Source organism: Mastigoproctus giganteus, chromosome 10 (genome assembly GCF_048544385.1).
Source record: "Mastigoproctus giganteus isolate SK-2022 chromosome 10, ASM4854438v1, whole genome shotgun sequence".
In the NCBI taxonomy this organism is placed as follows: domain Eukaryota; kingdom Metazoa; phylum Arthropoda; class Arachnida; order Uropygi; family Thelyphonidae; genus Mastigoproctus; species Mastigoproctus giganteus.
This window is the reverse complement of record NC_143584.1, coordinates 5984044-6010599: the sequence shown is the minus strand read 5'-3', so window position 1 is coordinate 6010599 and position 26556 is coordinate 5984044. Positions and strand designations below refer to the sequence as shown.

At 39.1% G+C, this 26556-nt stretch overlaps 1 protein-coding gene across 5 annotated transcripts in view; it reads right to left on the bottom strand.

The window, feature by feature from the left end:
• Window positions 1–1600: 1600 nt before the first annotated feature.
• The window catches only part of LOC150078647 (thiamine-triphosphatase-like), a 287872-nt gene continuing 262916 nt past the window's right edge, over window positions 1601–26556 (bottom strand). For all 5 annotated transcript variants that reach the window (XM_090383916.1, XM_090383915.1, XM_090383918.1 and 2 more), the window contains 2 exons: window positions 15287–16009; window positions 1601–1895 (listed from right to left, as the gene is read on the bottom strand). In XM_090383916.1, coding sequence (XP_090240042.1) covers window positions 1786–1895; window positions 15287–16009 — 833 coding nt within the window. In that variant the 3' untranslated portion in view covers window positions 1601–1785. The remainder of the gene's footprint in view (window positions 1896–15286; window positions 16010–26556) is intronic.

The window sequence follows — 26556 nt, the reverse complement described above, 5'->3', positions numbered from 1 at the left end:
AGCTGTGGCATCGTTGTTTATTTTGATTTTGCATACACTTTCGACCCCCCTCTTTTTTTTTTTTCACTTTCTCTGGATATTTGTATATTTTCATTCTTGATTATATTATTTGATTATATAGCTGTAATTATAAAAATAAATATATTATGTTATTATATTTTTTTTCAGTGATGTCACTATGCTAAAATAACAACAAGTTCGCACGAACCGAATCTCCAGACTTGGTAAACGAGACATTTGCAAATATATTGGAATGCAGTGTGGTAGACTGCTTCGATAAAAGATTTTTTTTTTTTGAACGAGGAGTGAACTATAGCTCCAGAAATATCCTTTAACATTTCTGGGTGTCGTGCACGTAGGGTGGATTCGGCAAATATAGTAAATATTTTCTTAAATGTTTTCTTTGAATAGTTTGCAAAAGGGGATATATTTCGACGAAGACTGGACAACAAAAGATGACGTATCGGTGGAAGAAAAGTTCATGAACACTTCCCTCAAGTGATTTCTCTAGATAGGCAAAGTCCCCTTGGAAAAGAAAGGTCTATCCGTCTTTAAATACTGCGAATCCGACCCATTCATGTAACGGATGGAGTAAAATCCGGAAACAATAGTAACACACACATTTTCATTAATATGTAACTTTAGGCAGGAAGGTGGAAGACAGAGTTTGTACTTGCGGGGACACAAGGCGTTCTCTCTCGCTTCATTTATTACGTCATCAAATGTGGCGTCTATGGACGGTCGAAGCGCGAGGTGCGCGCAATTTAACGACCCGTAAGTGTTAATGATGTCGATCGGGAGACCTGGAACACCTTGAATTACTGCCCAGTCCGCAGCGTTCGCTAATGGACGGAAGTCCCGGGACACAGATTGAAACCCAGAGGGGGGAGGAAGTGAGGGTGTAGGGGGCTGTGATGGTGGTAGAGTCGTTAGGATGATGCACGAGTCACCAAGGAGCCCGTCCTGAAAGTTAGTCGTGTATAAAGGGCGCGTGGTAATGGCATGCTCGGCCGGTCGCACTAAATTTATGGATATGGCGAACATCATAATACGGCGGGAAAAAAGGTCGTTCACCATGAGCTGCGGACGTTTTACGATCTTCTACTCTACGAATACTCGGAGATATTGTGTTCTGTACTGAACGGGTAACACAGCCAGAAGATGGAGCAGAAATACAATGCGTCTGCTAACGTCCCGATATTGACGACAGACAAGACTTTCTCTCATCAGTGGCACTCAGTGACGTCATATCACACAACCTCCTCCCACACAAGTCGTGCTGAAGTCTCCTTTTACGACTTTTTAACAATTTCTGACACTTCCTTGTTGTGGATCATTCTAGAAAAGGCATTCAGCACTTCAGTTATACTTGCAATTTGCGTCACCGAACCCTATCTGCATCGTGTGTCCATTGTTCAGAGTACTGCAGCCGAAATGAAATTTCAAATGGGTGTCGAAATTCTTTTCAGGAGAAGAAAACTGCACTGAAGATTTTGGAAATTTTGTTTAATTAGTTTAGCTAAAAATATGATTTTCATCATCTAAATGATACAACTAATGAAAATTTCTGCGAATATAAATCGACAAAAATCTTATAAAGTCACAATGACCAGGAAGACAGGCTATTCACTTCATGTTTGTTTCAAACCGTTCTTACAGAGTCGTTACTGGGAAATATAAATCACTTGTTGACTATGGAAACTGATGTTTTCATCGAGAGCTCAAACGATTCAGGAGAGATGGACAGAGCAGCGGTTCCACTGCTCATGTGGCTATTCACTGTTGCTAGGTTCGAGGTTGGAAGACTCCAGAAGAGACAAGTAGATCAAAGTGAGAAGGGTTTCTTGTCCTCAGGTAGAACTCCAACTTGCCTTCCGGTACGACATCACTGATACCTGTTGAAGAGAGAAAATCGAGTTAGAGATTGTTACAAAGGGTTAAGCAGTAAGCAGATGAAGTACACAGACACTTTTGCCATGTAAGCGAGTCAACGTTGCTCTCGATTAGAAACGCATTACCATTTAAGAGTATAATGTTATACAAGGTGTTACGCCACAGACGAATCATTTCACTGTATTCTTAAGAATTCATGCGGTACCCTTCTTAAGGAATCCCAGGAGTAATTAAATGTAGGTTACGAATTTATATACAGATGAATCTCAGTTATCATGCAAAATAAAAAAGGAAATAGAAAAAATAACGCGCAACAAATTAGAGTAACAACAAAAGGCAATGTCTATAGACAGTTGTAACTGTTGAGCGCCATGAAATAAATATGATCTTTATTGTAAGGTGCAAAGGTACACGCGGGTACCCTGACTTTACAAACCCCTTAACGGCACTAACCCAGGGGTTAGGATCTTTCTTATATGAATGGATTAATTTTTAAAAATAAAAATCGAAAAATTATTAGAATTATTATCAACCAAGACCGCCAACAGCTAGCACAAATGTTCTATGCTTGTGTTAGCTACTTATTTGTTATTGTAAAAGACACGATTGAAATATTACTAGTGCTTGTATATCAGAGAATCCTTACTCTTTTAACTATTTTTCCCTCCCCAAAGTCGATGGAGATTATCAACTGAACATTTTACTTGAAAAGAGAATTATTAATCGATTCAGAAATACACACGATAAACATGTTTTTTCCAGTACCTTATACAGTACTGGAAAAAACAAGAAAATTCTAAGTGGGAAGCATTCAAGGAATTAATCGTGGAAGCTACTAGACTTTTCATACCAATTAAGAAATACAGTATTGTTCAAGGTTTAGGCCTAAATGGTTGTCAAATGAACTAATGAGACTCGTGGCAGAAAAGAAGAATGTATGGGATGCATATAAATTATCAGGTGCCACAGAAGCCTATGGCAGATATAAGCTGGTCTGTAATAAAGTCACAAAGGAGATTAGGCAAGCGAAGGCAGATTACGAGAAATCTTTGGCAAAGAATGCTAAGAAAAACAGCAAGGATTTCTTTACTTATATAAACTCTAAAAGGGAGGGGATGAATCAGATTGGTCCACTTGATATTGATGGTTCGACTGTTGATGATCCTGCTCAGATAGGAAACAAACTGAATACGTATTTTTCATCTACAATCACACATGAGTTATTAAGGAACGAAAATTCCAGAAATTTATCAAATTGTAACAGGGTGCTTAATGATTTTGTAATAACTGAGAGCAAAGTGGAGGAGAAATTGTTGAAGTTCAACATAAAAAGGCACCTGGGGTGGATGGGATCTATCCGGTTATATTAAAGGAGGCGGCAAAGGAACTAAGCAAACCCTTAGCCATAATTATGAGAGCATCCTACGAGTCAGGAGAAGTCTCCACGGACTGGAGATGTGTAAATGTATCCCCAATTGACAAAGGGGTATCGAAGGGTGGCAGGAGTAATTACAGACCAGTTAGTTTAACTTCTGTTCCGGTTAAAATAATAGAGTCGCTGGTTAAAGAAGCATTGCAGGATCATCTAGACAAGACTGCAGCAATAATTCAGACACAGCATGGGTTTGTTAAGGGAAAGTTTTGTCTGACAAATTTGATTGGATACTATGATGTGGTAACAAAGGAACTGGATGCAAAAAATAAATTTGATATCATACAGTACTTGGATTTCAGGATAGCTTTTGACACTGTTGCGCATGGAAGACTACTGTACAGAATGGTATTAAGGGTGTTTTTTTTTTTTTTTTTTTTTTTGTAGTTGTTCGCGCATAGGCTTCTGTGGCCATAGTGCACCTCTCAAGGTTTTTTTTTTGCAGTACTTTGATCCAAGCCCGAGGCGGGAATCGAACCCGCGACCTTTGGGTTGCCAGACAGGCACGGTATTAAGGGTAAGTTGATTTAGTGGATGGTTATTTGGTTTTTAGGAGCATTAGCAACTAAGGCCATATTGCTCCGGGATATGCGGTGGTCATTCCCTGACCTTTCCGCATCCTCCGTATTTGGTGGTGACGGGCTCGAACACCGGTCTAATCAAGAAGTGTGTGCTACGCACTGCTGCTCCTTCCCACCTGGCTACGGAGGCGCCACCTGCTATAGTGGATAAAAGGGTGGTTGAGTGGGAGAAGACAGAGAGTGGTAATTAATGGACGCTGCTCTTCGTGGACTAATGTTATTAGTAGGGTCTCACAGGGTTCGGTGTTGGGCTCACTGTTTTGTATATTTATCAATGATGGTATATCAGGATTAGTGTCGAACTTTGCAGATGATACAAAGGTTGGCAGGGTTGTTAATGACAGTGTGCTACTGGAACAGGATCTAGAAAATTTGGGCAGATGGGCTGAGAAGTGGCAACAAATGCAAAGTACTGCATATGGGTAGAAGTAACCCCAGAGGAACGTACCAACTGTGTGATACTACACTTAGGGTGGTAGAAAATGAAAAAGACCTGGGAGTAATTGTGCAGTCAGATATGAAGTTTTCTGAGCAATGTAGACAGGCTGCAAGAGCAGGTCATGGGGTTTTGTCAATGATATACAGGAATTTAGCAAGGAAAATGAGGTAATTATCCCTTTATATAAGGAAATGGTCAGGACACGCCTTGGGTACTGCGTACAGGTCTGGAGGCCTCATTTTAGGATGTAGATTTGCTTGACCGTGTACAGAGAAAAGCAACAAGATTGGTGAGGGGGAACGAAGTGGCCCTCTTACCAAGAAAGGCTTAAGTTCTGCAAATTTCAGCGGCTGGAGATTAGACACCTGCTAGGTGATCTGATTGAGGTGTAAAAGGCCTTGAATGGGATGAGCACGCTGAATTCTGATGGGATTCTTCCTCCTTCTCAGATTACGAACCTGAGGGGATATAAATTCAAATTGAGAAAGACAGTTGTAGAATAGATGTGCGCAATAGTTTGCCTTTAGCCAGCGGGTGGCTAATTGCTGGAACAAACTTCCATCTGTCGTTGTGGAAGTTGATAGCTTAAATAAATTCAAGGAGGAACTGGACAAACTTTTAGAGGGAATGGTTGTGTGAATTTTTTTTTTTTTTTTTTTTGGCTGATGCTACATAAGCTCATACACTTGCTTTCTTGCATCACATCCCTCTATTACTATACGATTACTGATATAATGCAAATTTAAACACAATAATTAATAATAATTAGCGGATTTCTATTTGTTCGATTTTAATGAATTCGGTTTGGTTCGACAAATATTTTTAACAAGCTCAAATACAATAAATATTTCATGAAAATCCGTCCACTGAAAATCCCACTGTTACATACGGAAGTATGGAATGAAGACAACAGGCGCTTAGAATATACGAAGTGTGGCAATAAAGTTCCCGGAGTGCTGCTGCGGTCATGTTCGATGACTTTGAAAATAACGGAAGTGGTATGTTGTAGTTTAAACTTCCTCCAATAGACTGGGATTGTCCAGTAAAGCTGACAGGTGACAAGTAAAAACTAGCTTCGTTAGTAGCGTTAACGTTCCGTGTCACGATTTTGCAATGGAACGAATATCAAATTTTGCTTTAAACTGGTTAGATCTGCCACAGAAACGTAAGAAATGTTAAAAACTATTCACGGTGATAAAACGTTAAGTCATCTCAGTGTGTTTGAATAGTACAAGCGGTTGAAAGACGGACGTAAGGATGTTCGTGATGACCAAAGAGGTGGGCGTCCATCAACCTCTCAAAATGAGGACAGAGTTGCAAAGGCTCGGGAAATTGTGGCAAGAGATCGTCGTTTGACTCACTCTCAGAGTGATGGCTGATGAGTTGGATACGAATAAGGTGATGATTCGTCAAATTTTGCATGAAGACTTTTTTTTTTTTTTTTTTTTAGTTTTTGTGAGGCTCGTGAAAAAATTTAAAATATTGGATTGATGGTTTAATTATTAGCTCCTTCTGGAACAATATCATGACTTAATGACTTTAATTTTTTTTTATTTCATAGGACAGAATGAAAATTCTTTTTGATAGGTTGAATTTGTAGTGATTATATTTTGTTATTATTATTATTATTTTTTTTTTCATTTACAATCTCGAACATGTGTATAATAAATAAATATTGTTATATTTCGGGACAACCACAAGGTAGAGGAAAATATAAGAATATTATAACGTATCTAGCAGTCACGCGGGCTTGAACCACGGTCACCCAAAGCACTTTTGTACCCTTTCGTTGGCCACTTGTCTGCATTGCACTTTGGATTTCTTACTCTAAGTGTATAAATAAACTTTCTTCTGTATTACATGCCGTCTGCACTGGTAGCACAGTGGTATTCGAACACGGGCCTTTTCCACACCGGGCGGAAAAGGCCCGTGTTCGAATCCCGTCGATGATGCTTCAATGGGTTTTTTTTACTCCGTGGCTGAGTTAGTTGGTCTCAGGCGTAGACAGCAAGGTTTTTGTCCAGCAAAACAGGCAAATCGACCAGAGAACACACGCAATTTTGCAGACATAATACGAGTATATATATATATATATATATATATATATAAGAAATTATGGGTGGCCCTAATATAATAGTTTGAGTTTGTATTACATGCCTTATTATTATTTTATTTTTGTAAGTTCATGACACTTGTTTACATGCAGATTTTGATCATTTTGGTTATTTTATAAAACAAATAAGCCACAAAGCCAATTCTGCACGTTCATAATTCTTACAATCCAACCAGATCGTACCATATCTTTTCCTGCACATAAAATGAAATCTATAGTATAGTAATTTATGGTAAATATTTATATTTTCCCATTATAGTTGGTTGAAAGACAGAAAATTTTCAAGCTAACTTACAAAAACAAGTAAAAAAGTGCATCAAATTTATTTAAAATGTTTTTTTCGTTCCTGAGAAATTCAGAAAAACGGATAAGACGAGTTTTGGATAATGGAATGTTTACTTTAGTAATATATATCTGTTATATAGTTGCAGCGAATACAGAGAGAATGTGGAGTGGCATTAGCTCACTGTAAATCAGACTGAACCCCTTAAGTTCCCTCTAGTGTCAGGGAATACAAATTGGGCAATGCTGTCCACCACAGCTCACTTGCTGTAAAATATTTCGATGTGTTACTCGTGATGCATGCATTGAAAGCCAAGTGTAGCACTCGCTCACTCACCTATTCGTCGAATGTTGAATAACCCAATTCCCTCTTCCCCTTTGTGGCGCTGTTGGTACCTAGCAATTGTTCGGAAGCAGGAACGATGGGAGGCCTCGTGCCTTCCATTTTCCGCACATGCGTCTCAAGGAGCACTAACCCTTTCTCTAACCGCTAGCTGATGGTCCCGCAGTTCCCCCCCCCACCTGTGGGTTCGCGGGATGGAAAGGGTTCTGTTACACCAAACCCACGTGAACTGTTTCCCCGCAGTCTCATATTAACACCTGATCCTCGTGATCGAGGAGCCGCGAGGCTCAAATAAACTCGTCTTTCTCTCTGCTCCTCATAACTAACCCTCTCACAGTGCTATTATTACGCGTTTATGCCAAATGTGTCCGATAGATGGTGCTACATGCCAGCTGGCGAGTTCTCAAGCTCCTGGCAGGCCCGCGGCTACAGAGCCGTCAAGTGGAGAGGGTTATTAGAGCGACGCCTGGGCGGGTGAGCCGTGTCATCACCTTCCCCAGGTGTTGTTACACGACAAGGGAGAAGGACCGCCTCTCTCTATTCCTCTTCGGGTGTTACAAGTGTGTGCGTGCGAGTTCTTCCACCGCCATTACTTCGTCATCCTTTATGCCCTGGCTGCGGGCACTATTGCGTCACAGTCAGTTAATTACAGGGGCCGGGAATACGTGCACAGGATTATGGGAAGGTTTGACTACCGCTATTGGACCTCGCTTTACAACATGCCCGGTCTTTTTTTATAATATTTGAGTATACTTTTGTGGTCCGGTAAGGGGTGGTGGGGGGGGGGAAAGAAAGCCTTTTTCATTCTCTTTCTCTCAACACACACACAAGGAAGCAAAGACCTGGACAGAAACTTCCAGCATGGAACTTCTTGTTGTTGACCTTCAGATTCCCTACAGATGCTCATTGGCGTTGGCTGTTTCAGCTAAACTAGCGGAAAGGAAATGAGAAGATCGACAGATTTACGCATAAGATATGCGTCCATATGCCCACTAGTTGCGTTTGAGATTAATTAACTTAAATCCAAGTTACAATCTTAGAAAAGGTTCTTCCGTCATTTACAGGGTTCAGAGCATCAGCGAACACCTCTCCACAAGGCGTTAATCGTAATGTATGTACGCGACAACCAACAGAAACGGTTTTTGAGCGCTTCTGCTTTGTTTTCAGAAACGTCTACTAGTGATATGGTGTAGACGTAAAGTTACGAGTACTCCAAGCTTCTTGTGCACTTAGCATTTCTGTCTGGAGTTTATTTAATTTGTAAAGGCTCGAAATGTCGTGCACAGTAGAAAGGCCATAACAACGCACATCTACTGTAATCACAGATTAAGAGTGGCAGACTGCTTTTTTATTTTTTTTAATCTACCATTTAGTTTTTCAAGGGCAGCTGACTGTCGGGGAAACGTATCGATCTCTTGCACCTTATGACGAGACCCCCCCCCCCGAGGGGAAGCACACGCAGGGGGACAGTGGCGAGAACGCAGTACGGCGAGCAGAATTAGTCTACAACACAATCTCACAAAAAGCGTGCGATGTAGGAAGTCCACTTGACGTTCTGATAAATCACATCTGTCAAAGGAATTCCTCGAACATCGCTGATAATGATGGGGTACTCTGACCCTCTCAACTCTGTTCGATGGAATGCAGATGGAAGGCAGAAGCTAACAAGCCTTCGTTGGAATGTACAAAATCCATCTTCATAAGTCGGGTGGCCTATTGATCAAGCCTTGTCTTGCCATTCCATGATCAATTGTCATTGTTCACTCCAACGTGGCGGCGTTACGAAGCACAACGGCTGTCAGTAAGGTGGGGCCAATAAGGGAGCTCCGAGGGTGGGTTGGGGGTCACCCATGTAACACATTAGCGTTATGGCGTGTTCGGTCCTAATATTTGAGTTGAACACGATTTCTTACTGAAGGACTACAACGAAAACTTGTCAAGTTTGAGATAAACGAAATATTGCGCGTAAATAAATAAGCAGTTTGAAGTATATGGCAATTGCAATGGACACGCCACCAGCTCAGCTCCTCCAATATCCACGCAAGAGAAAAATTTACATCCAGACGAGAGTTAAGACGACTTTTAAGAACTAGAAACCATCGTGGATTTTCAAAGACTGCACAGCAGTGCTCTGAGAATTATGCAATAAAAAGATGCACAAACTAAACTATACAAGACAATTTGTGTATTTTCCAAAGGCACTGCAATGTTGAGCAAATAAAAACAGAATGCTTCTCGAAAGCTCATCAACTTACTTCGCTCTTACTTATGTAATGATTTCATAGTATAGCATTCATTTAACAAACTTGTGCATCTACAAGTTAGGTAATTTGTGCGCTCTGTGTTACATTTCAGGCGAGTTCGATTTTTTCTTAATTGATTTTTTTTCCATTTTCTGTGATTAATAGAAATAAAAGGTATATAATTCACCAATTAATTAATTAATATATAAAAAGCATCTTCACTTCACTGTACAAACAATCGTAATGTTCACTCAACTTTTTGCAATTTACTCATTTAACCTGGATTTTAATAAAAATTAAATACAACACGCATTTCCTGGATAAACAAACCACTAATTCATTTTGTATATTATTTAGTAAATTAACGAACCCTTGAAAAGGCAGCTAATTTTTTAATAGACACACGCACTGTTTGAACCGAGAATTTTTATTTTAAACAAACTGCTACAGACAAAAAAGTTCAGTTCGACAAAAAATATATATGGAGAAAAAAAACAAACTGTCAAATTTTTATTTACCCGATTTTTAATGAAAGTTGGAATGGTTCTACAAAACTCTCTAAAAGAGCCAAATGTAAAATATCATGAAAAATCCATTCATGGAGTCGTCAGGAGTTGCTACATGTGGATGGACGGACATGAAGAACCTAATAAGCAATTTAAGCATTTGAAATAGTTATTTTTTAAATGGAAGTTTGCATTAGGGGCGAACTGGCTGTATGAAGTCGAGACCAAGTCCACATGGTCCGGGGTCTTAACGGAAATACTGTACTACACAAGAACCGTCACTTATAAAAGGTTGGTCTGAATTATGGTGACAGTATATCCCTGGCTCTCATGGTACCAGCTTCCAGCCGGCTAACACTATTCTGTAGAAAAATATGAATTTTTTATGAAGCTAACGGTTCTTATCACAATTCAAATGAACCAAATTTTCTAAAAGAAACAGATCAGCCTTTCCCAAGCTGAGACAATAGCAGTGCTTGTTTTGATAATCACTACTATTATCTCAGTTTGGGGAAGGCTGGATCTTCGTAATTAGTGATTTTGTTACATATTTGAAAAGTTAAGATTCGAATCCCATAGATCAGCAAGTGTTTGGTCCTCCAGAATTTTCACAGATAAAAAAAAAGTTTCTTTACTTTGATAATACATGGGAAGTGTGAACTGCGGTCTATGAAACTGAGGGGCAGTTTTATTTAAGAGGGCATGAATTGGAGAAATGATTGTCAGACACACATTTCTGACAATCGGCAAGCAAAATCTAGGTACAGACTGTCGTGTCACTGACTGGTAACTTTCTTTAAATTGAATGTCTTAATTCTAGTTCAACTAATGTGAGTTAAATGTTGTGCAGCGTTTTATATTTGCGATATACTTCCTTGAAGGCAATGTAGCCACGCAGTTCATAATGTAGCCATGAGACGTTGGTAATGTATAAGTTTAATATTCTAAGTTTTTTAGAATGAATTTCCTTCTTTCTAAATAATATTTTGAAATGAAAATTATTTCTTAAACTAATTTTCAAAGAAATGAAGAGTTCAGACAAGACGCATGTTTTCAACTTGAGGGGTCTGTTTTATTGTTTGGATCTTGCCTTATTTTTCAACTTACTAAGGTTTCACAACCCTCCTATTTGTAGAAGTGAATCGATAATTCGCCACTCCGAAAACAACGGGTTTTGTCCCAGCATGAAGTTTTAGTGGAACTTGCGTCTCGCACTCCTGCGAGACACAGAAACACATTTTTATTTTTTTAAAGATGCAGCTCTCTGCCTGTACAGAGAACATTTCTCTACCATCCCTTTGGGGGAAACAAGAACCCAAGGGGAGGGGGGTGGTGAATGCAGTAATTTGGTTTCTGATGCATGAATTACCTTCCGTGGCAGGCAGGTGGCGGTAGTGTTGTTCAATAATTCACAGAGCGATCGAAAGGCCTCATCCCCGGCTTGCTGGAGGATCACTCATCTATCAAAGCGGTGCCGACGGCACTGATTCTACCAGCCACGAAAGGGTTAAACGGTTTACTTCCTGCGGAACGACGTCGTCACATTTTCAAGTGGCTGTTGGACAGACTGACTCACTCTAATCAGCTACCTCGCTACGGGGAATAAAGGGGTGACAAACGAGCACGCGTGTGTCGATCTGCAGCAACACGCTGTGGCTTCTGTCCAGGGGATGCAAGGTAAAGAAATGATCCACGAAACAACTCAAGCAACTGTGCATTTGTGCGCTCCAGCCAGGTTCGCACCTAAGACAGTCACGTGCCGAGTTTCGTCGACATCAAAATGGCTAAACCAGCTTCTCGAATTTGTCTCCAGAAAGAAATGCCTCTATAAGGTATTCCATGATGATGTTTGTTTTCTTCACCAGTTAAGTTACTGGCCAAAGATTACCCGAAACAATTAATAAAATCAGGGTTATTTACTTCTCCCGTACTACATAAAATAAACTCCTGTTGCATGGATTTGAAATGAAATTTAGGATTACAATTGAGAACTGGTGTCGTGGAAGTTGAGGCCATGAGGCGTTAGTGTATCCTATTTCTTAAATAACAATAATAATTTTTACTAGAAGCGACGTTGAAATATATAAACAAAAAAGTTCAATCCCTCTACATAGACTAGCTAGTGAGAGTGGAAATATAAATACAGAATTCGATATCGAAAGGAAAGAGCCACAAGCACTGATAATTTCATATTAGTCACAAAGATCTTATCTACAAATGCCACTTAGAGAGAGAGCATAACTTGTTTAACTTTAGATAACTTTTCTTACTGCTAAACAGGTCATGATTCAAGTGACATTGGTCAACTAGTCAAACCACAAAACTAGCCGTCAATTTAATTTCTAATTTAAATTCAGATACCAACATCTATATCTACTGTAAGCCTAAACTTTCATCAAAGCAAGGTCAAATAAAGGAGGAATGATTTCATTTCTGACGTATTTCAGATTTTGTACAATTTTCGGTTTTAAAATGCCATTTCCCTGTACATAATAGTCAGTTATTTTAACTGTATGCAGTTAAGTCAGCCTGCGTGCAACGAATATAGGTGGAACTGCTGGAAAGGTTGAAACAAGAGGCGAAGAAAGGGGAGGGGAAAGTGCCGTACCTTAGAAGCTCAACTTGAATCTTCTTTATTAGCTGTTTAGCTCCGTAATTTATTATTTTATTTTACTGAGATGAGACAAGGAATGAAAAACGCTTCCATTCATTTTGTAGTAACCTAAAATTAGATTCAGCAGAGATATGTGCGTTCTAGTTCTGAGAATAATTTAATTTCACTCGAAATCCCTCAACAAATTTCTCGTCATTGACGTGGTTCGAACCAAGACCTTTCCAAACAGGTGGTGTGGCGACTAGCCATTGGGCCCCTTCGTAGCCAGGTGGGCAGGAGCAGCAGTGAGTAGCACACGCTTCTTGATTAGACTGGGGTTCGAGCCGTGCACCACCAAATACGGAGGATGCGGAAAGGTCAGGAAATGACCACCGCATATCTCCAGAGCAATATGGCCTTAGTTGCTAATGCTTCTAAAAAAAAAAAAAAAAACCGAAAAAAACCCCGAAACTGACTAGCCATTGTCCAGCCATAGAGGTCGACAGAGGTCTCTTTCTTCGAATCAGTGTATTCTGATTGTAATTATAATTTTTTATTGTGAACAAAAGTTTTTTTTCTTCATTCAGTGGCCTTTCTAGCTCGGAAGCAAATGTTTCTTCGCTCTACGTCCTTTTTTTAACTACCTTATTTATATTTTCGAGTTTTAATTTATTTTACATTCGAAAGTTTACCTCGATAAACGCTTGAATGATTCGATAAATGGGACTTTTATGAGAAACTAACGGGGATGGAGAGGACCTTTGGAAGTGGCTAAGTACGAATTAAACTGTATATTGAGAGTTCAAAGACGTCTCAGGTATATGCATGCAGTTTCAGGGTAGGACCCAAATGTCCTATTTTAAGGCTGTTTTAAAATATTATAAAAGGGTGCTGTGAATTTCGTTATTTTAATTTCCAGATTGTCCCGTGAAGTCCCTACCACTTTAGATCTTGCTTTGCATTGGAAATCATAAATGAAACAATCAATAAAATGTTCCGCTCACTAGCTGAATTTGCCCAATTAGTTAGTTCTGCAGCTACACTATTGAGAAACGGCACAGCTCAATCAGTGTGAGCTCTTCGGCGGAAGCGAGGAGTGGGGTTACCGATTACGACTGTGCCTTAAGAAGAGATCAACTCGCAGGACTGTCCACTCGACTTAGTAATAACCTTTCTCTTCTCTCATTGACGGCAAAGATTTTGTAAAGCATTTTCCTGCCTCGCTAGGCGATCCGAGTACCGCATCAAGACAGGACAGACTTACCGGAGTTTATCGGACACGTACAAGACGTCCCCGAAGCCCGGATGTAGCCACGCCTGCTGGACGCTGATACGATTTCAGTGATAGGGCCAGTCTGGGCCATTACGTGCATACTATACAGATGGCCAGTTTAAAGGGTCCTCGCAGGACCCACTCATCACCGGAGCCCCTGCACAGGCGCCTGCTTTGGATAACGTAGCAGTTCGCCAGTGACCAATGCGTCCTTGGAGGAGTAGACAAGAGAACGAGGCTCTTATCCAAGTGCGTGAAGTATTCTTCCCCAGCGGTTTCGATTTTACTTCGCAAAGGAATTCTTGCATGAAAGAAAGGGCATTAGCTGGGATGGCTTTGGTGGGATCAGCAGACATACGAACACTTCCCATGTGTGTATGTGCATGCAGAAGATAGATACGTACATACACACATTGTGCACAGATAGAGAAAGGATCCTTAACATAACGTATTATGTTAAGATAACGTATTCACGCTATTTTAATATATTAATAAGGTTGATTTAGTTTGGTTATTTTTATTTTGTGCCGAGGAAATTAAGGCCATAAGTTGACAGTGTGTTGTGTTAGTATTGAGTGTATTCTATGGTGGGTTTGCATATTTTTCTGGTGAAAAACCTCACGTAATCTTCGCCCGAGACCCAATATTACATTACTAGAGTAATGTAATATTGACCAAATACTGCAATGTACTATAGATATAATATTGACCAGGTACTGCAAGGTTCATATTACATTACTATAGTAATGTAATACGAACTCTGCAGTACATGGTAAATTGGTTTGCCGGTTATGTAGGTTTGTTTAAATAAATACATTTTTTCATATTTCGTGAAAATAGGTTCTTGGACCGTTAGAGATACATAGACCAATCGATTCTTGAGCAACGTAATTTTCAACAAAATTAACTACCCGATCAAAACATGAAATTGCCTAGTTATGTCGTCAAGATTAGAAACTGTTTTTCTTTCGTGACTGAAGACCTCACAATATACCTCCTCTCACTCTTCCGCCGGAGGAGTTGTTATTTGGTTTTTAGGAGCATTAGCAACTAAGGCCATATTGCTCCGCCGGAGGAGTGGGGGGAGGTATATTGTGAGGTCTTCTACTTTAAAGGGGTGAATCATAATGGCGACTGTTTCGAGACACTCTGATATCTCCTCAGATTGATTATTCAAACTGAGATGGATATCGCCAGGTTTAAAACTTACAGAGCAAGGAACTCGATGCAAGAGAATGACCAGCATGTGAAAGGTCGGAAACGGTCACTGCTGGACAATAAATGAAGCTGAAAGCAGTTAATTGCGTTAACCACTACACGACCACCGGGGAGTCATTCCGCACCTTAATCACCCTTTTAGGTGGAATGCGAGCAACCAACCACCGATTTGTTGACGTTCAGTGGATCAATTGCAAGTAGCGAAGGAGTCCTGTTCGTCGGACAACGCGCGGGTTAATTACAAGTGTTTATCGTAAGGTGTGCGTCAGCAGCAACAAATACCGAGTCGGTCTTAACAACTCAGTCGGTTCTTAAAAAATGCAGCTACATCCATAATATTAGAAAATATAAGACTTGTCCAAAGACTTACCAAGAATATGAGCTACTTCATCAATACGAGAGATGGCTGCTGCCACCTGGTGGCTATCTTCCACTAGTAACTCAATTTCCCCAATGCTGAATCCAAAATCCGTGACATCTAAGACTACGGTGACATCATTGATGCTGTATGTCTTTCGAGCAGTCTTCATCGATGAGATCACGTGACATCTAGAGTCCACAAGGTCAGCGAAGGTGATATCACTGTCGAGATCGAGGACCGCCTGTATTCTTTGTAGCATTTCATTTTCGGATTCTGTCTCGCAGTACTGAGAAGAGGCAGATTCCTTCTGCCTGTCTCTCGGAGGGTACTTCAGTTGCCACACTCCACTCCGTTGTCGTAGCCAGTAGTCATTTACCGTGAGCGAATAGTCCTTGGTGTCGAAGTACGTGTCTTGAAAAGTCTGTTCTTTGATATTTACACCGCCCAGTTTCACGAGCTTTGCTTCACAGCCGTCAGGAACAGAAAATTTTCTTTCCACTTCGATTAAGACTTTTGAACGGGAGCCGTTTGTTTTCTCAACATTTGTACGACCCGCATCGCTACTTGTTTTGGAACCTCTTGACCCGCAACTGCTGGCCATAAGTATATTGGATCTCTGAGCATCGGTGTATATACAGTGTTTATGGGTAATACCTGATGACGGCTCGTGCTTGGTTAGACGGAAGGTGAATTTTCTTGCAGACGAAATTGATCTGAATCTACTATGGGTACCTGTAAGCAGTTTCACAGAGTTTCGTTAAAGGGAAGGAAAACTAAAGAAATGTTTATTTTAAAATTTATTCTTTTACAATTAATAAATCTTCAACAGCTATTCAGATTTTAAGTAATCTCTTTTAATTAAAAATGCACGTTCAGCAATTAATATGTATGTCAATTGGTTTAATTAATAGTAAAACGAAATTTATCTAAAACGAAATTTATCTACACATCAAAATCCAATGGACCAGTCAGCCATCTTGCTGTATTTTTAGGCGCCTCCGTAGCCAGGTGGGAAGGAGCAGCAGTGCGTAGCACACGCTTCTTGATTAGACCGGGGTTCGAGCCCGTCACCACCAAATATGGAGGATGCGGAAAGGTCAGGGAATGACCACCGCATATCCCCGAGCAATATGGCCTTAGTTGCTAATGCTCCTAAAAAAACCAAATAACAACAATAACAAATAACAAGCTATATTTTTCTCTGTCTGAGAGTATTACAGATATAGATTAGGATGCGCTTAAGTTAAGTAAACCGTCTGTGGCACAAGCCAGCTTGTTAATGCAATTTTCAGTCTAAATCTATATACAGATTTCAATCAGTTCAACAGAATGAATCGAAAAAGTAAAGGAAAGGATTCAGTTATATTACCATTCAGATAGGGAACTGAGAATTCATTAGTACAAAGACATCCTGTTTGTAATTTGTATGGTCAGCATCCAGTCCCCCTCCCCATCCCCTGCATCCTGAAGCATTTAGTTAGTTTCGCAATATCTCTCTCTCTCTGTGATATGGAGAGGTTTCAGGTTTGGCCTGGAGGATGTGGAGGTGTAAATGTATGTAAATTTGGCGAGTCTGGTGTATTCGAGATGCTCTGCGACTCTGAGTTGAAGGGTGGTTGCTGAAGGTGAAACTATTGTAGGGGTTACTGCTGGTCCAAAAAGAAGATGGGGCGCAGTAGGGACAGAAGAGGCACAAACTTCAGCAGCGTTCATCACTGTACGACGAATTATCCCGTAAATGTATTTGAGTAAGGCCTAGAAATGCCTGACATGAAGAAAATCTTGCGTTTCTGCTCGGCTCAGCCGATCGAATAAATGAATTGACTGCAGTTGTGCCTGTAAGTTCAGCTTTCAATGAAGGGCTATTCCTATGATCCACATGCATCTTGGGGAATAGTCTAAAGGAGGAAACGGTGACTGCTAACTCAGTGGGATTGATGTCTAGTAGTGCGTTAGGTATTAGTAAACTCAGCCCTCTTCGTAGCGTCATTGCTCCTCCACCCCTTGGGTAAATGGTTGGATTCAATTCACATCGCTGGCTGAACTAGAATTATATTTTCCTTTAGGACGGGAGGATCTTTTATGTGGTATTTTCACTTTTTGCACTCTGTGGAGCGAGGAACAGGTATCTTCCTCTACCTCCACAGACATTCTAGTTTTTCATCCAGTAAACTTCCCAGAGATACGCACATTACAAACAAAAGTACAGTTCGGCGGTGGCACAACAGGTCTTTGTGGGTTTTTCTTATTGGGATCCTAATCAACACGGATGCTAAGCATTGCATTATTTTTCTAGTTATCAACCGATGATCACATGCAGTACTAATAGAAGTCAATGTCATCATCATACACGCACATCATACATGCACTTCTGTGGTTATCTTTAAAAATATGGAAGGCAGCACAGTCAACAAAACCACAGACTCCTCTCTACCCCCCCCCCATTCTTTAGAAGTTGGTTGGAAATTTTTTTAGCGTATGTGGTTTATCTTCGTCGGCGACAGCATGGTTTCGACACTTGTTTGGAAGAGGTATGGATTCTAATCCCGTCGAAATTCTTAATCTCTCACGCCCTCTTCAATTTGGGCTGTAGTTTATCCGATCTTAGGGGAAGGGAGTAGAGTTTCCCCAGCGAAGCTATTTATTAACAAAATGCAATATTGTATATCATTTCCTACACGTTACAATAAAAATACTTCTTTACTTTTGAAGCTCGCACATATAAATCGGTTTGCGAATACGCACTAGCATAGACACAATATATGATAAACTGTAAATGGTTGTAAGTGTCACTCTTACTGAAATAAAAAAAGAAAAAAAAATAATATGCAAATTCGAGAAAATGACAGGAAAATGACAAAAAAAAAAAAAAAAAAGCCATAATTAGTTCACCGTCCAGCCAGGTTAGGCGAGGAATACTGACCGTAACAAACTTAGTCTTAACTGCTAGCATATATACCATAATAAGCATCGGGAGAATTTGATTAGCGTAAATATTTAATATTAATATTGGATATGATTGTGAAGAAAGGGGAGTGGATAAAGTTAAGATACAATATATCTGTAAAAAATGGTTATAAATTGAACCTAATCGATATTCATAGATTGAGTACAGACATAGACGAAAATTGGTCTGTTAATTATGTTAGGAATTAAAATAAATGAAATGAGAGAGAATTGCATTTAATATTATCTTATTAATTGAATTAGTTGTTTTGATTTGTGTTTTATGGTGTATTTAAGTACAGTCTGAGTAGTCAGAGTTTTACTGTGAATGAGCGTACCCGACGTCTTTGAACTTGTAAAATTGTATGACGTTTATAATTAAAAAAAGTTAGTAAATTGTTTATTTAGTTTATAGTTATTATAGTTTATTGTTGGGTACCTAAATGAATAACGCGATCACAGAACCTCCAAAAATATAAATATATAAAACCGTATTCCGAAAAAAGAAAAAGAAAAAAAGTTAGTGTTTACATTTTGTAGCCCCTTCCGATCGATCCTTGCGAATACCAGTGATTGGCAAGCCTAGCCGCTCTCACCGATCGCCTTTTATTTAGCGTTGGAATGCTCCCCCCCTACCCTACCGCTGTTTTAATATCGGGAATTTGTTTTCCAATTTTAAAACAGCGGCATAGGGTAGGGGAATCTTGTCTGACCAATTTGATTGGATATTATGATGTGGTTATTAAGGAACTGGATGCAAAAATAATTTTGATATCAATATACCTGGATTTCAGGAAAGCTTTTGATACTGATACTTTTACACATGGAAGACTGCTCTACAAATGTGAGCAGTGGGACATTAAGGGCAATAAGCTGCTATGGATAAAGGGATGGTTGAGTGGGACAAGAGAGAGTGATAAAAAATAGATATTGCTCTTCATGAACTAATGTTATTAGTGGAGTTCCCCAGGGTTCGGTGTTGGGCCGTGGTTGTTTTCTATATTTATCAATAATATTGATGAAGGTTTCAACTCGAACCTCGCAGATACAAAGGTTGGCAGGGTGGTTAATGACAGTATGCACTGCGGCAGGATCTAGAAAAGTTAGGCAGATGGGCTGAGAAATGACAACTGAAGTTTAACATTGACAAATGCAAAGTACTGCCTATGGACAGCAGTAACCCCAGAGTAACGTTACTACTGTGTGGTACTACACTCAGGGTAGTGGAAATGAAAGAGACTTTGTGCAGTCAGATCTGAAGTTCTCTGACAGTGCAGACAGAGGGGCATAAATCCACGTTGAGGAAGGACCGTTGCAGAATAGATGGAAGTTTGCCTTTAGCCAGCGAGTTGTTGATTGCTGGAACAAACTTCCATCTTTTGTTGTGAAAGCTGATAGCTTAAATAAATTCAAGGTGGTTGTTGGAGTAGGGTTAGGAGCATCAGCAACTAAGGCCATATTTCTCTGTGTATATTGTCTGTTAATTGCGTGTTCTGAGGTCGATTTTCTGTTTTGTTAAACAAAAAACCAAAGTTTACGGGAGAAAAACCATGTTACCCTTGTCTGAGATCGACTAATTCAGTCACGTTATAAAAAAGCCCATAAATATTCCTCACATTAACGGGACTCGAACTCAGGTCTTTTCCACCCGGTGTGTGTGTGGGGGGGGGACGGCGATCCTGCCAACTGCGCTAACCAAGGGGGCATAAATTCAAGGAAGAAATAAACAACCTATTGGAGGGAATGAGTAGGTGAAATGGGAAGATTTTTCCCCCCTTTCTGATGCTGTATAACCTTGCTTTCTTGCATCATATGCCACTACTAATGTTAAACACACTAACTAAAACAAGTATCGTATACTGAAGAGATTAGAGCTTCTAATCCTGTCAATCACTGCTACTCGCAACGATCGATCGGAAGGAGTACCAGACTGTTAAGACTAACCAAAAAAAAAAAAAAAAAAAAAACCCATGAAATGGCGTGTTATTACTAAAATGGTCACTGCGTCCAAAAAAAAAAAGTTGGATTCGACTTTACTTTCACAAGTACTATTCGAGCACCAAAACTTTCACATGGGCAAGCAAAAGAAGCTGAAAATTTTGGTGTCCACTGGACCTTTCTTTATGGAGAAATGCCCAAACATTCGAAACATAATTTAATTTATATAGCGTGTTTCGAAGTATGTACAAAAAATTCTGAGACGTATTCCAAGTTCCAAAATAAGAAAAATAAGTCATACAATATGTTTCATTCTGAACGGTTACAGAGCTTTGGCTGTTTGAATTACAAAAATGGCTATGGTGTTTTGAATGGTAAAAAACAACATTTTACTAGGCATGAGTCATTTATCCTTATTTATTTTTTATTATATTATTATTTTTGCCATTCAAAAATTTCATATATTCTTTTTTAAAATACAAACAGCCACAGCTCAATAACTGTTCAGAATTGGACACACGTTTCTGAATTTTATTTTTTTTAGACCTTAGATTACGTCCCAGAATCTTTGTACTTAGTTTTGAAACACATTGTGTGTGTGTGTGTGTTTCTCCTAAAGTATCTTCACGTATTATTTTATTTGCTTTTTATTAATACTATATATATATATATACATTGTATATAAGATTTACGGATGGACTAACAGTGGGGCTCCGTTATTGGTGAATGTCCGTTAAACCGAAATATTTTATTTATTTTTTCTATCCCCGAGTTATCTAAAATAACTTGTACCGGACATAACCGAAACAATGACATAAATTGAACAATAAAAAACAGCTTTATTTACCTTGACTTCATTGGTTGATATAATACATAATTATTTAGTACAATATAATGTACCGTGACCTGGAAAAACTTTGTTTAAAATTGGAGCTAAGAAGCCGAAGTTGAAATGCCTGTTGCAATTCCTCCTCCTCCACCATATTCCTCACAGACGCGGAATCTAACTTCTCAATAGCCTCAACACAGATGCTCACGTTTTCTCTTTTCACCAATTTTCTTGTGGGCCATGATGATAAATATACTGTAAGTGAGTTATAATAAAGAAAGAGGACACGATATGATAGCGAAAAAATATGATAGTGATCTGGTTCCAGGGAAAATATTTTTTTCGACTGTTAAATCGATGGTATACTATGGTGTGTGTGTGTTTGTGTACACTCGGTGATCACTGATTTGTGACCACCTCATCCATAATGGACTATGCCGCATAGCTCGCAGTATAAAAATCCGAACAGCTTCTGACGCTGGAGCAGTGCTAATTTGCATCTGGTCGTGCAAGTCAAAGTGCTAAAGTAGCAGTTATGGGACTTAGTAAAGATACCACGGAGTTTCAAAAGGGCATAATTGTGAGAGTTTGTCCGTGGGGTGCTTCCATATCGGAAACGGCACGCCTTGTCGGTTGCTCAAGGCTCACTGTGGTTAAGTTGTACAGAGAATGGTGTCGAATGGGTCAAACCACTTTCCACCGACACAACTGTAAAGGAGTACGCAAGGTTGATGTTCGTGGTGAGCGAAGGGTGTAGCGCGTTGTACGGACTCAATGGCAGGTCACTGTGCGACAGTTGACATCGCAATAAAATATGGGGAATGCAAGAACAATATCCCAAATGACGATGCGTCACACACTAGGACGTACAGGGTTCCACAGTAGACGACCCAAGAGACACCATCTTAAGGGTTGCCAGACGTCCTTTATTTCAAAGGACAATCCTTTATTTTAGTCAAACTGTCCTTGTCCTTTATTGAAACGAGAAAGGACGCAATTTGTCCTTTTTTTTATTTTTGAATGCCTGCTCGTAATGGCAGTGGCGGATTTCCGTACAGGCTTCGGACCTCCAGAAATGTTCTTTAGTAAAATGTGAGCTCGCGTGGAGTGATAACAGTGAATTTTCGCCTTAACGCTGTGAAGTTCTTTTCAGATAATTTAATTTTGACCGTTATCATTGTGCGACTAAGAGAATAAGTGACAGCGGTACTAGTAAATCTATCAATAAAAGGAAAGCGATCGAGTTGGATCAGAAAATTAAAATAATAAGGATGTATGAAAATGGACAAACATTAATTGATTGAACTAATTAAAAATATATAACTATTTTTCTTCATTCATCTGAGGATATTATGTGGTTTTTGTAATTTTGGCATATAGTAGCAATATTTTATTAGTCATTCCCGAGTTACGTAAAACTCGATTTACGTAAGAAGTCCTGGAACGTATCTCTTGCATATGTCGGGGACTTACTGCATTTTTGGATTAACCGGGAAATTTTTTTTACCATCTATCCCGGAAAATCGAGAGTCTACTGCAGTTTCACGAACGCAATGCACTTAAGTTCATACTTCTCGATGAAATTATATTTTTTTGACAAAGCATAAAAATTTGCACCTGTGTAGCCATGATCTAATTTTCACGAAAACCGTGCGACTGGTAGATAACTAATAAAATCATAGGTATCGGAAAAATAACTTTTTATAATATGGAGTTCAATGGCTTTCTTTAAACTGTTTTTCCTATAACTTTACAAAGAAATATTTATCTATTTCATTTGGCGCCTCCGTAGCCAGGAGCAGTAGTGCGTAGTACACGCTTCTTGATTAGACCGGGGTTCGAGCCCGTGACCACCAAATACGGATAGGCGCCTCCGTAGCCAGGTGGGAAGGAGCAGCAGTGCGTAGCACACGCTTCTTGATTAGACCGGGGTTCGAGCCCGTCACCACCAAATACGGAGATTGCGGAAAGGTCAGGGAATGACCACCGCATATCCCGGAGCAATATGGCCTTAGTTGCTAATGCTCCTAAAAAAATCAAATAACAAACATAATAACAGACCAAATATGGAGGATGCGGAAGGTCAGGGAATGACCACGGCATAAAGGGGGAGGGTTGGCGTCAGGAAGGGCATCCGAACGTAAAAATTACATACCAAAACAATAAAAACGCTAACCCCATATAATAGCATTAGCATAGCATTTGTAGAGGCATATGATGCAAGAAAGCAAACTTATGCAGCATTAGCCAAAAAAAAAAAACACGCTCCCATTTCACCCCTCCGTTCGTTCCAAGTATCTGTCCAGCTCAGCCTTAATTTATTTAGGCTATCAACTTCCACAACAAAGGATGGAAGTCTGTTCCACCAACCAACCACACGCTGGCTAAAGGCAAACTTCCGCACATCTATCCTACATCTGTTTTTTTCTCAATTTGAATTTATGCCCTCTCAAATAGTTATTCTGAGCAAGAGGAAGAATTCCATCAGCATTGAGCATGCTCGAACCATTCAAGGCTTTATACACCTCAATCAGATCACCTCGCAGGTGCCTAGCCTCCACACACTGTAATTTGCAAAATTTAAGCCTTTCTTCGTAAGAGCAACCCTTTGTTCCATTCACTAATCTTGTTGCCCTTCTCTGAACTCGTTCCAACAGCTCTACATCCATCTTAAAACGAGGACTCCAGACCTGTATACAGTACTCAAAGTGTGGCCAGACCATTGCCTTATATAAGGGGATAATCACCTCCTTATCCCTGCTAGAAAAATTCCTGTATATAAGACACTATGAGCTACTCTTGCAGACCGTCTGCACTGCTCAGAAAACTTCATATCTGCCTGCACAATCACCCTCAGGTCCTTTTCGTTCTCTACCACTGTCAGTGTACATGTCAATAATGGGAAAAGGCGAGGACAAAAAAAAAAAAAAAAAAAAAAATCAAATCTATTTCATTTACACGATTATAGGCATCTACGTATTTCATGTTATATGCAAACATATTTTGAAAACAAATTTTATTTTTTAGCCATCAAATATGGAATTTCCCCCAAAAAAGAAGAGGCTTTGTTCTTATAACAAAAAATTGGGCAAGAATACGAATGGCTAGCTTCAACAAATGATCCTTATGAGGCGAGATGTCTCCTATGCAATAACTGTATTTAAAGTTGGTTATATGGGCATCTTAGCAGTTTCTCAGCATAAAGACTCACAAGCTCATAAATCGGCAAATTGTTCAAATCTTCTAGATGGGTTTCTTGTGAAAAATAATACGAAAGAAGAGGATTTAGTTACTGCAGCTGAAATAACTCATTAGATTGTAGCATGAAATCGAACTCTAAACTTTACAATTATTCAAAAATTGCATCAAAAATATCACGAATCTGCTGCCATTGTTTGTAATGTTTTAGGTAAAAAAGCATTGCAAATTGTTTTGGATGATTTAAAACATCATGATCCACCATTATTTTTTTTTGTTTATAGATTGATGCTTTAATAAAAAATGAAAATGTTTCATTTGTTAATTCAGTACTTCAACAAAGATTATGGTCCTACAAACTATTTAGTTGATTTTTTTGAAAATGCTGATGAAAGTGCAGATGGAATGTCTGAGTGCCTAAAAAATTAAATGAGTAATTTAGGATTGGATTGGCAAAGGATATCTCGTTTCAGTGCAGACAATGCAAATTGTAAATTTCGGATAATAAATCCTTATTCCAAAATATTAAGAAATTAAATGAAGACGTAATTAAAGCAAACTGCCATGCTCACATTATTCATAATTTAGCTAAATAATTTACAAAACAATAAAAGAGCTTGAAAAGAATGAAACGTGTGCCAGTGATATTTTTTATCTAATGAATGAATGGTCTAAAATATAATCACTGAAGAATCGTCGTGATCAAGAATTTTTTAGGTATCAAGTTCATCAGCATTTTCAGAAATTAGACCCTATAGTTAAAAGCACAGTAATAAATGATTCCAAAGCATTTTATAATGCTGCATTGAAATATTTAGGTAAGAAATTTAAATTTAATGAAAATACCCCTTTTTTGAAACTCAGCAAATTAAGCTTTAAAAATGGTTGTCCTAAATATGACTCATTTGTTGTGAAGTAGCAGAATATTTTAAATTAATAGAAAAACTAAAGTTGGATATGAATGATTTATTTGATGAGGTTTCAGTTCTGAAATCAAATTATGAAACTGTGTCAACCTCTGAAAAATTTAAAACTTGTTCGGGTACTTCGAGTCAATGGCATTTAATTTTGAAAAGTGTTGATTTTAAGCTTTCAATTATTTTCAAGGTAAGGTCATTTCGTATGTTTTTTCAGTGCCGGGGACTTCGGCAAATCCAGAAAGGATTTTTAGTGTAATGAACTCGAAGTGGAGGGATGGGCGAAATAGATGTTCAGTTTCACTCATAAAAAGTGAACTAATGATCTACTTCAATTTTAAAGATAGTTGTTTAGATTTTTCTGAGAAAATTAAAAATGATTCCGAAGTTCTTAAGGCTGCTCGAAGTAGTACAAAATATGTTCAATGCGAATGATTTCTAGCTATGAAACCAGTACGTTTTTTTTCTTTTTTTTTTTTTGCTTCTTTTCACCTACCTAAAATTACTTTAGCTTGATGTCAATTAATGCACTAAGCTTGCATTAAAATATTTGGATCAATTAATGCTTTTTATATCATCCATATCGTTCATTATCCTTATATATCAATCCATATTCTTCCCCATAAAAAGCCATGGTTTACCATTAAATATTTTAAATTCAAAATTAAACTAAAATTTGCAAATATTTATAGTCAATATGAAAACTATAATTTTTAAACCAAAATCTAAAAAATATAAACAAAATGTTTAATTATTAACTAAAATATCATTCAATTTTCCTTTTTTCTGGGGTGGGAGGGGGTGGATTGAGAGTTGGAGAGTGGTAGCATTAATTATTTTTGAGTGTCTTTTAATCCAGTAATAGAAATCTGGCAACCCTACACCCTCTCCTCTCCGATGATCATCGTCGACGGCGAATGCTGTGGTGTTAACAACATTCAATGGAGGACTGGAAACGAGTGTGCTGGTCGGAAGATGCAACATACCGACGAAGGCGTGGCGCAAGTAACATGAGTCTATGGACTCATTGTGCATGGTTCCCATTTGTCCGGCAGGTGCGGTGATTGATTAATATTGGGCACGTTTTGCTGGCAAGAACTAGGATCCCTGGTGCGTATGGAATGTTTCGCTGGTGAGGTCAACTGGCAGCTCTTAGGAGCACCCTGTCCTGTTCCAGTTTTTCCCGAACAGAAACGGAATCTTCCAAGACGATAATGCGCCTTGACATCGGGTCCCCAATGTGCACAAGTGGTTTAAAGAATACAGTGGCGATATCACCCCTCTTTATTGGTCCTCCAAATTTTCCTGATCTCAATCCAGTTTGAACACTCTTGATCTCAAACCAATTTGAACACCTGTGGGATGTTTTTGGAACGGGAAGCGAGGCGTATGGACATGCAATTGTCATTATTCTGACACAGTGGAAAGCCTTACAGGCAGCACGGCTGCAG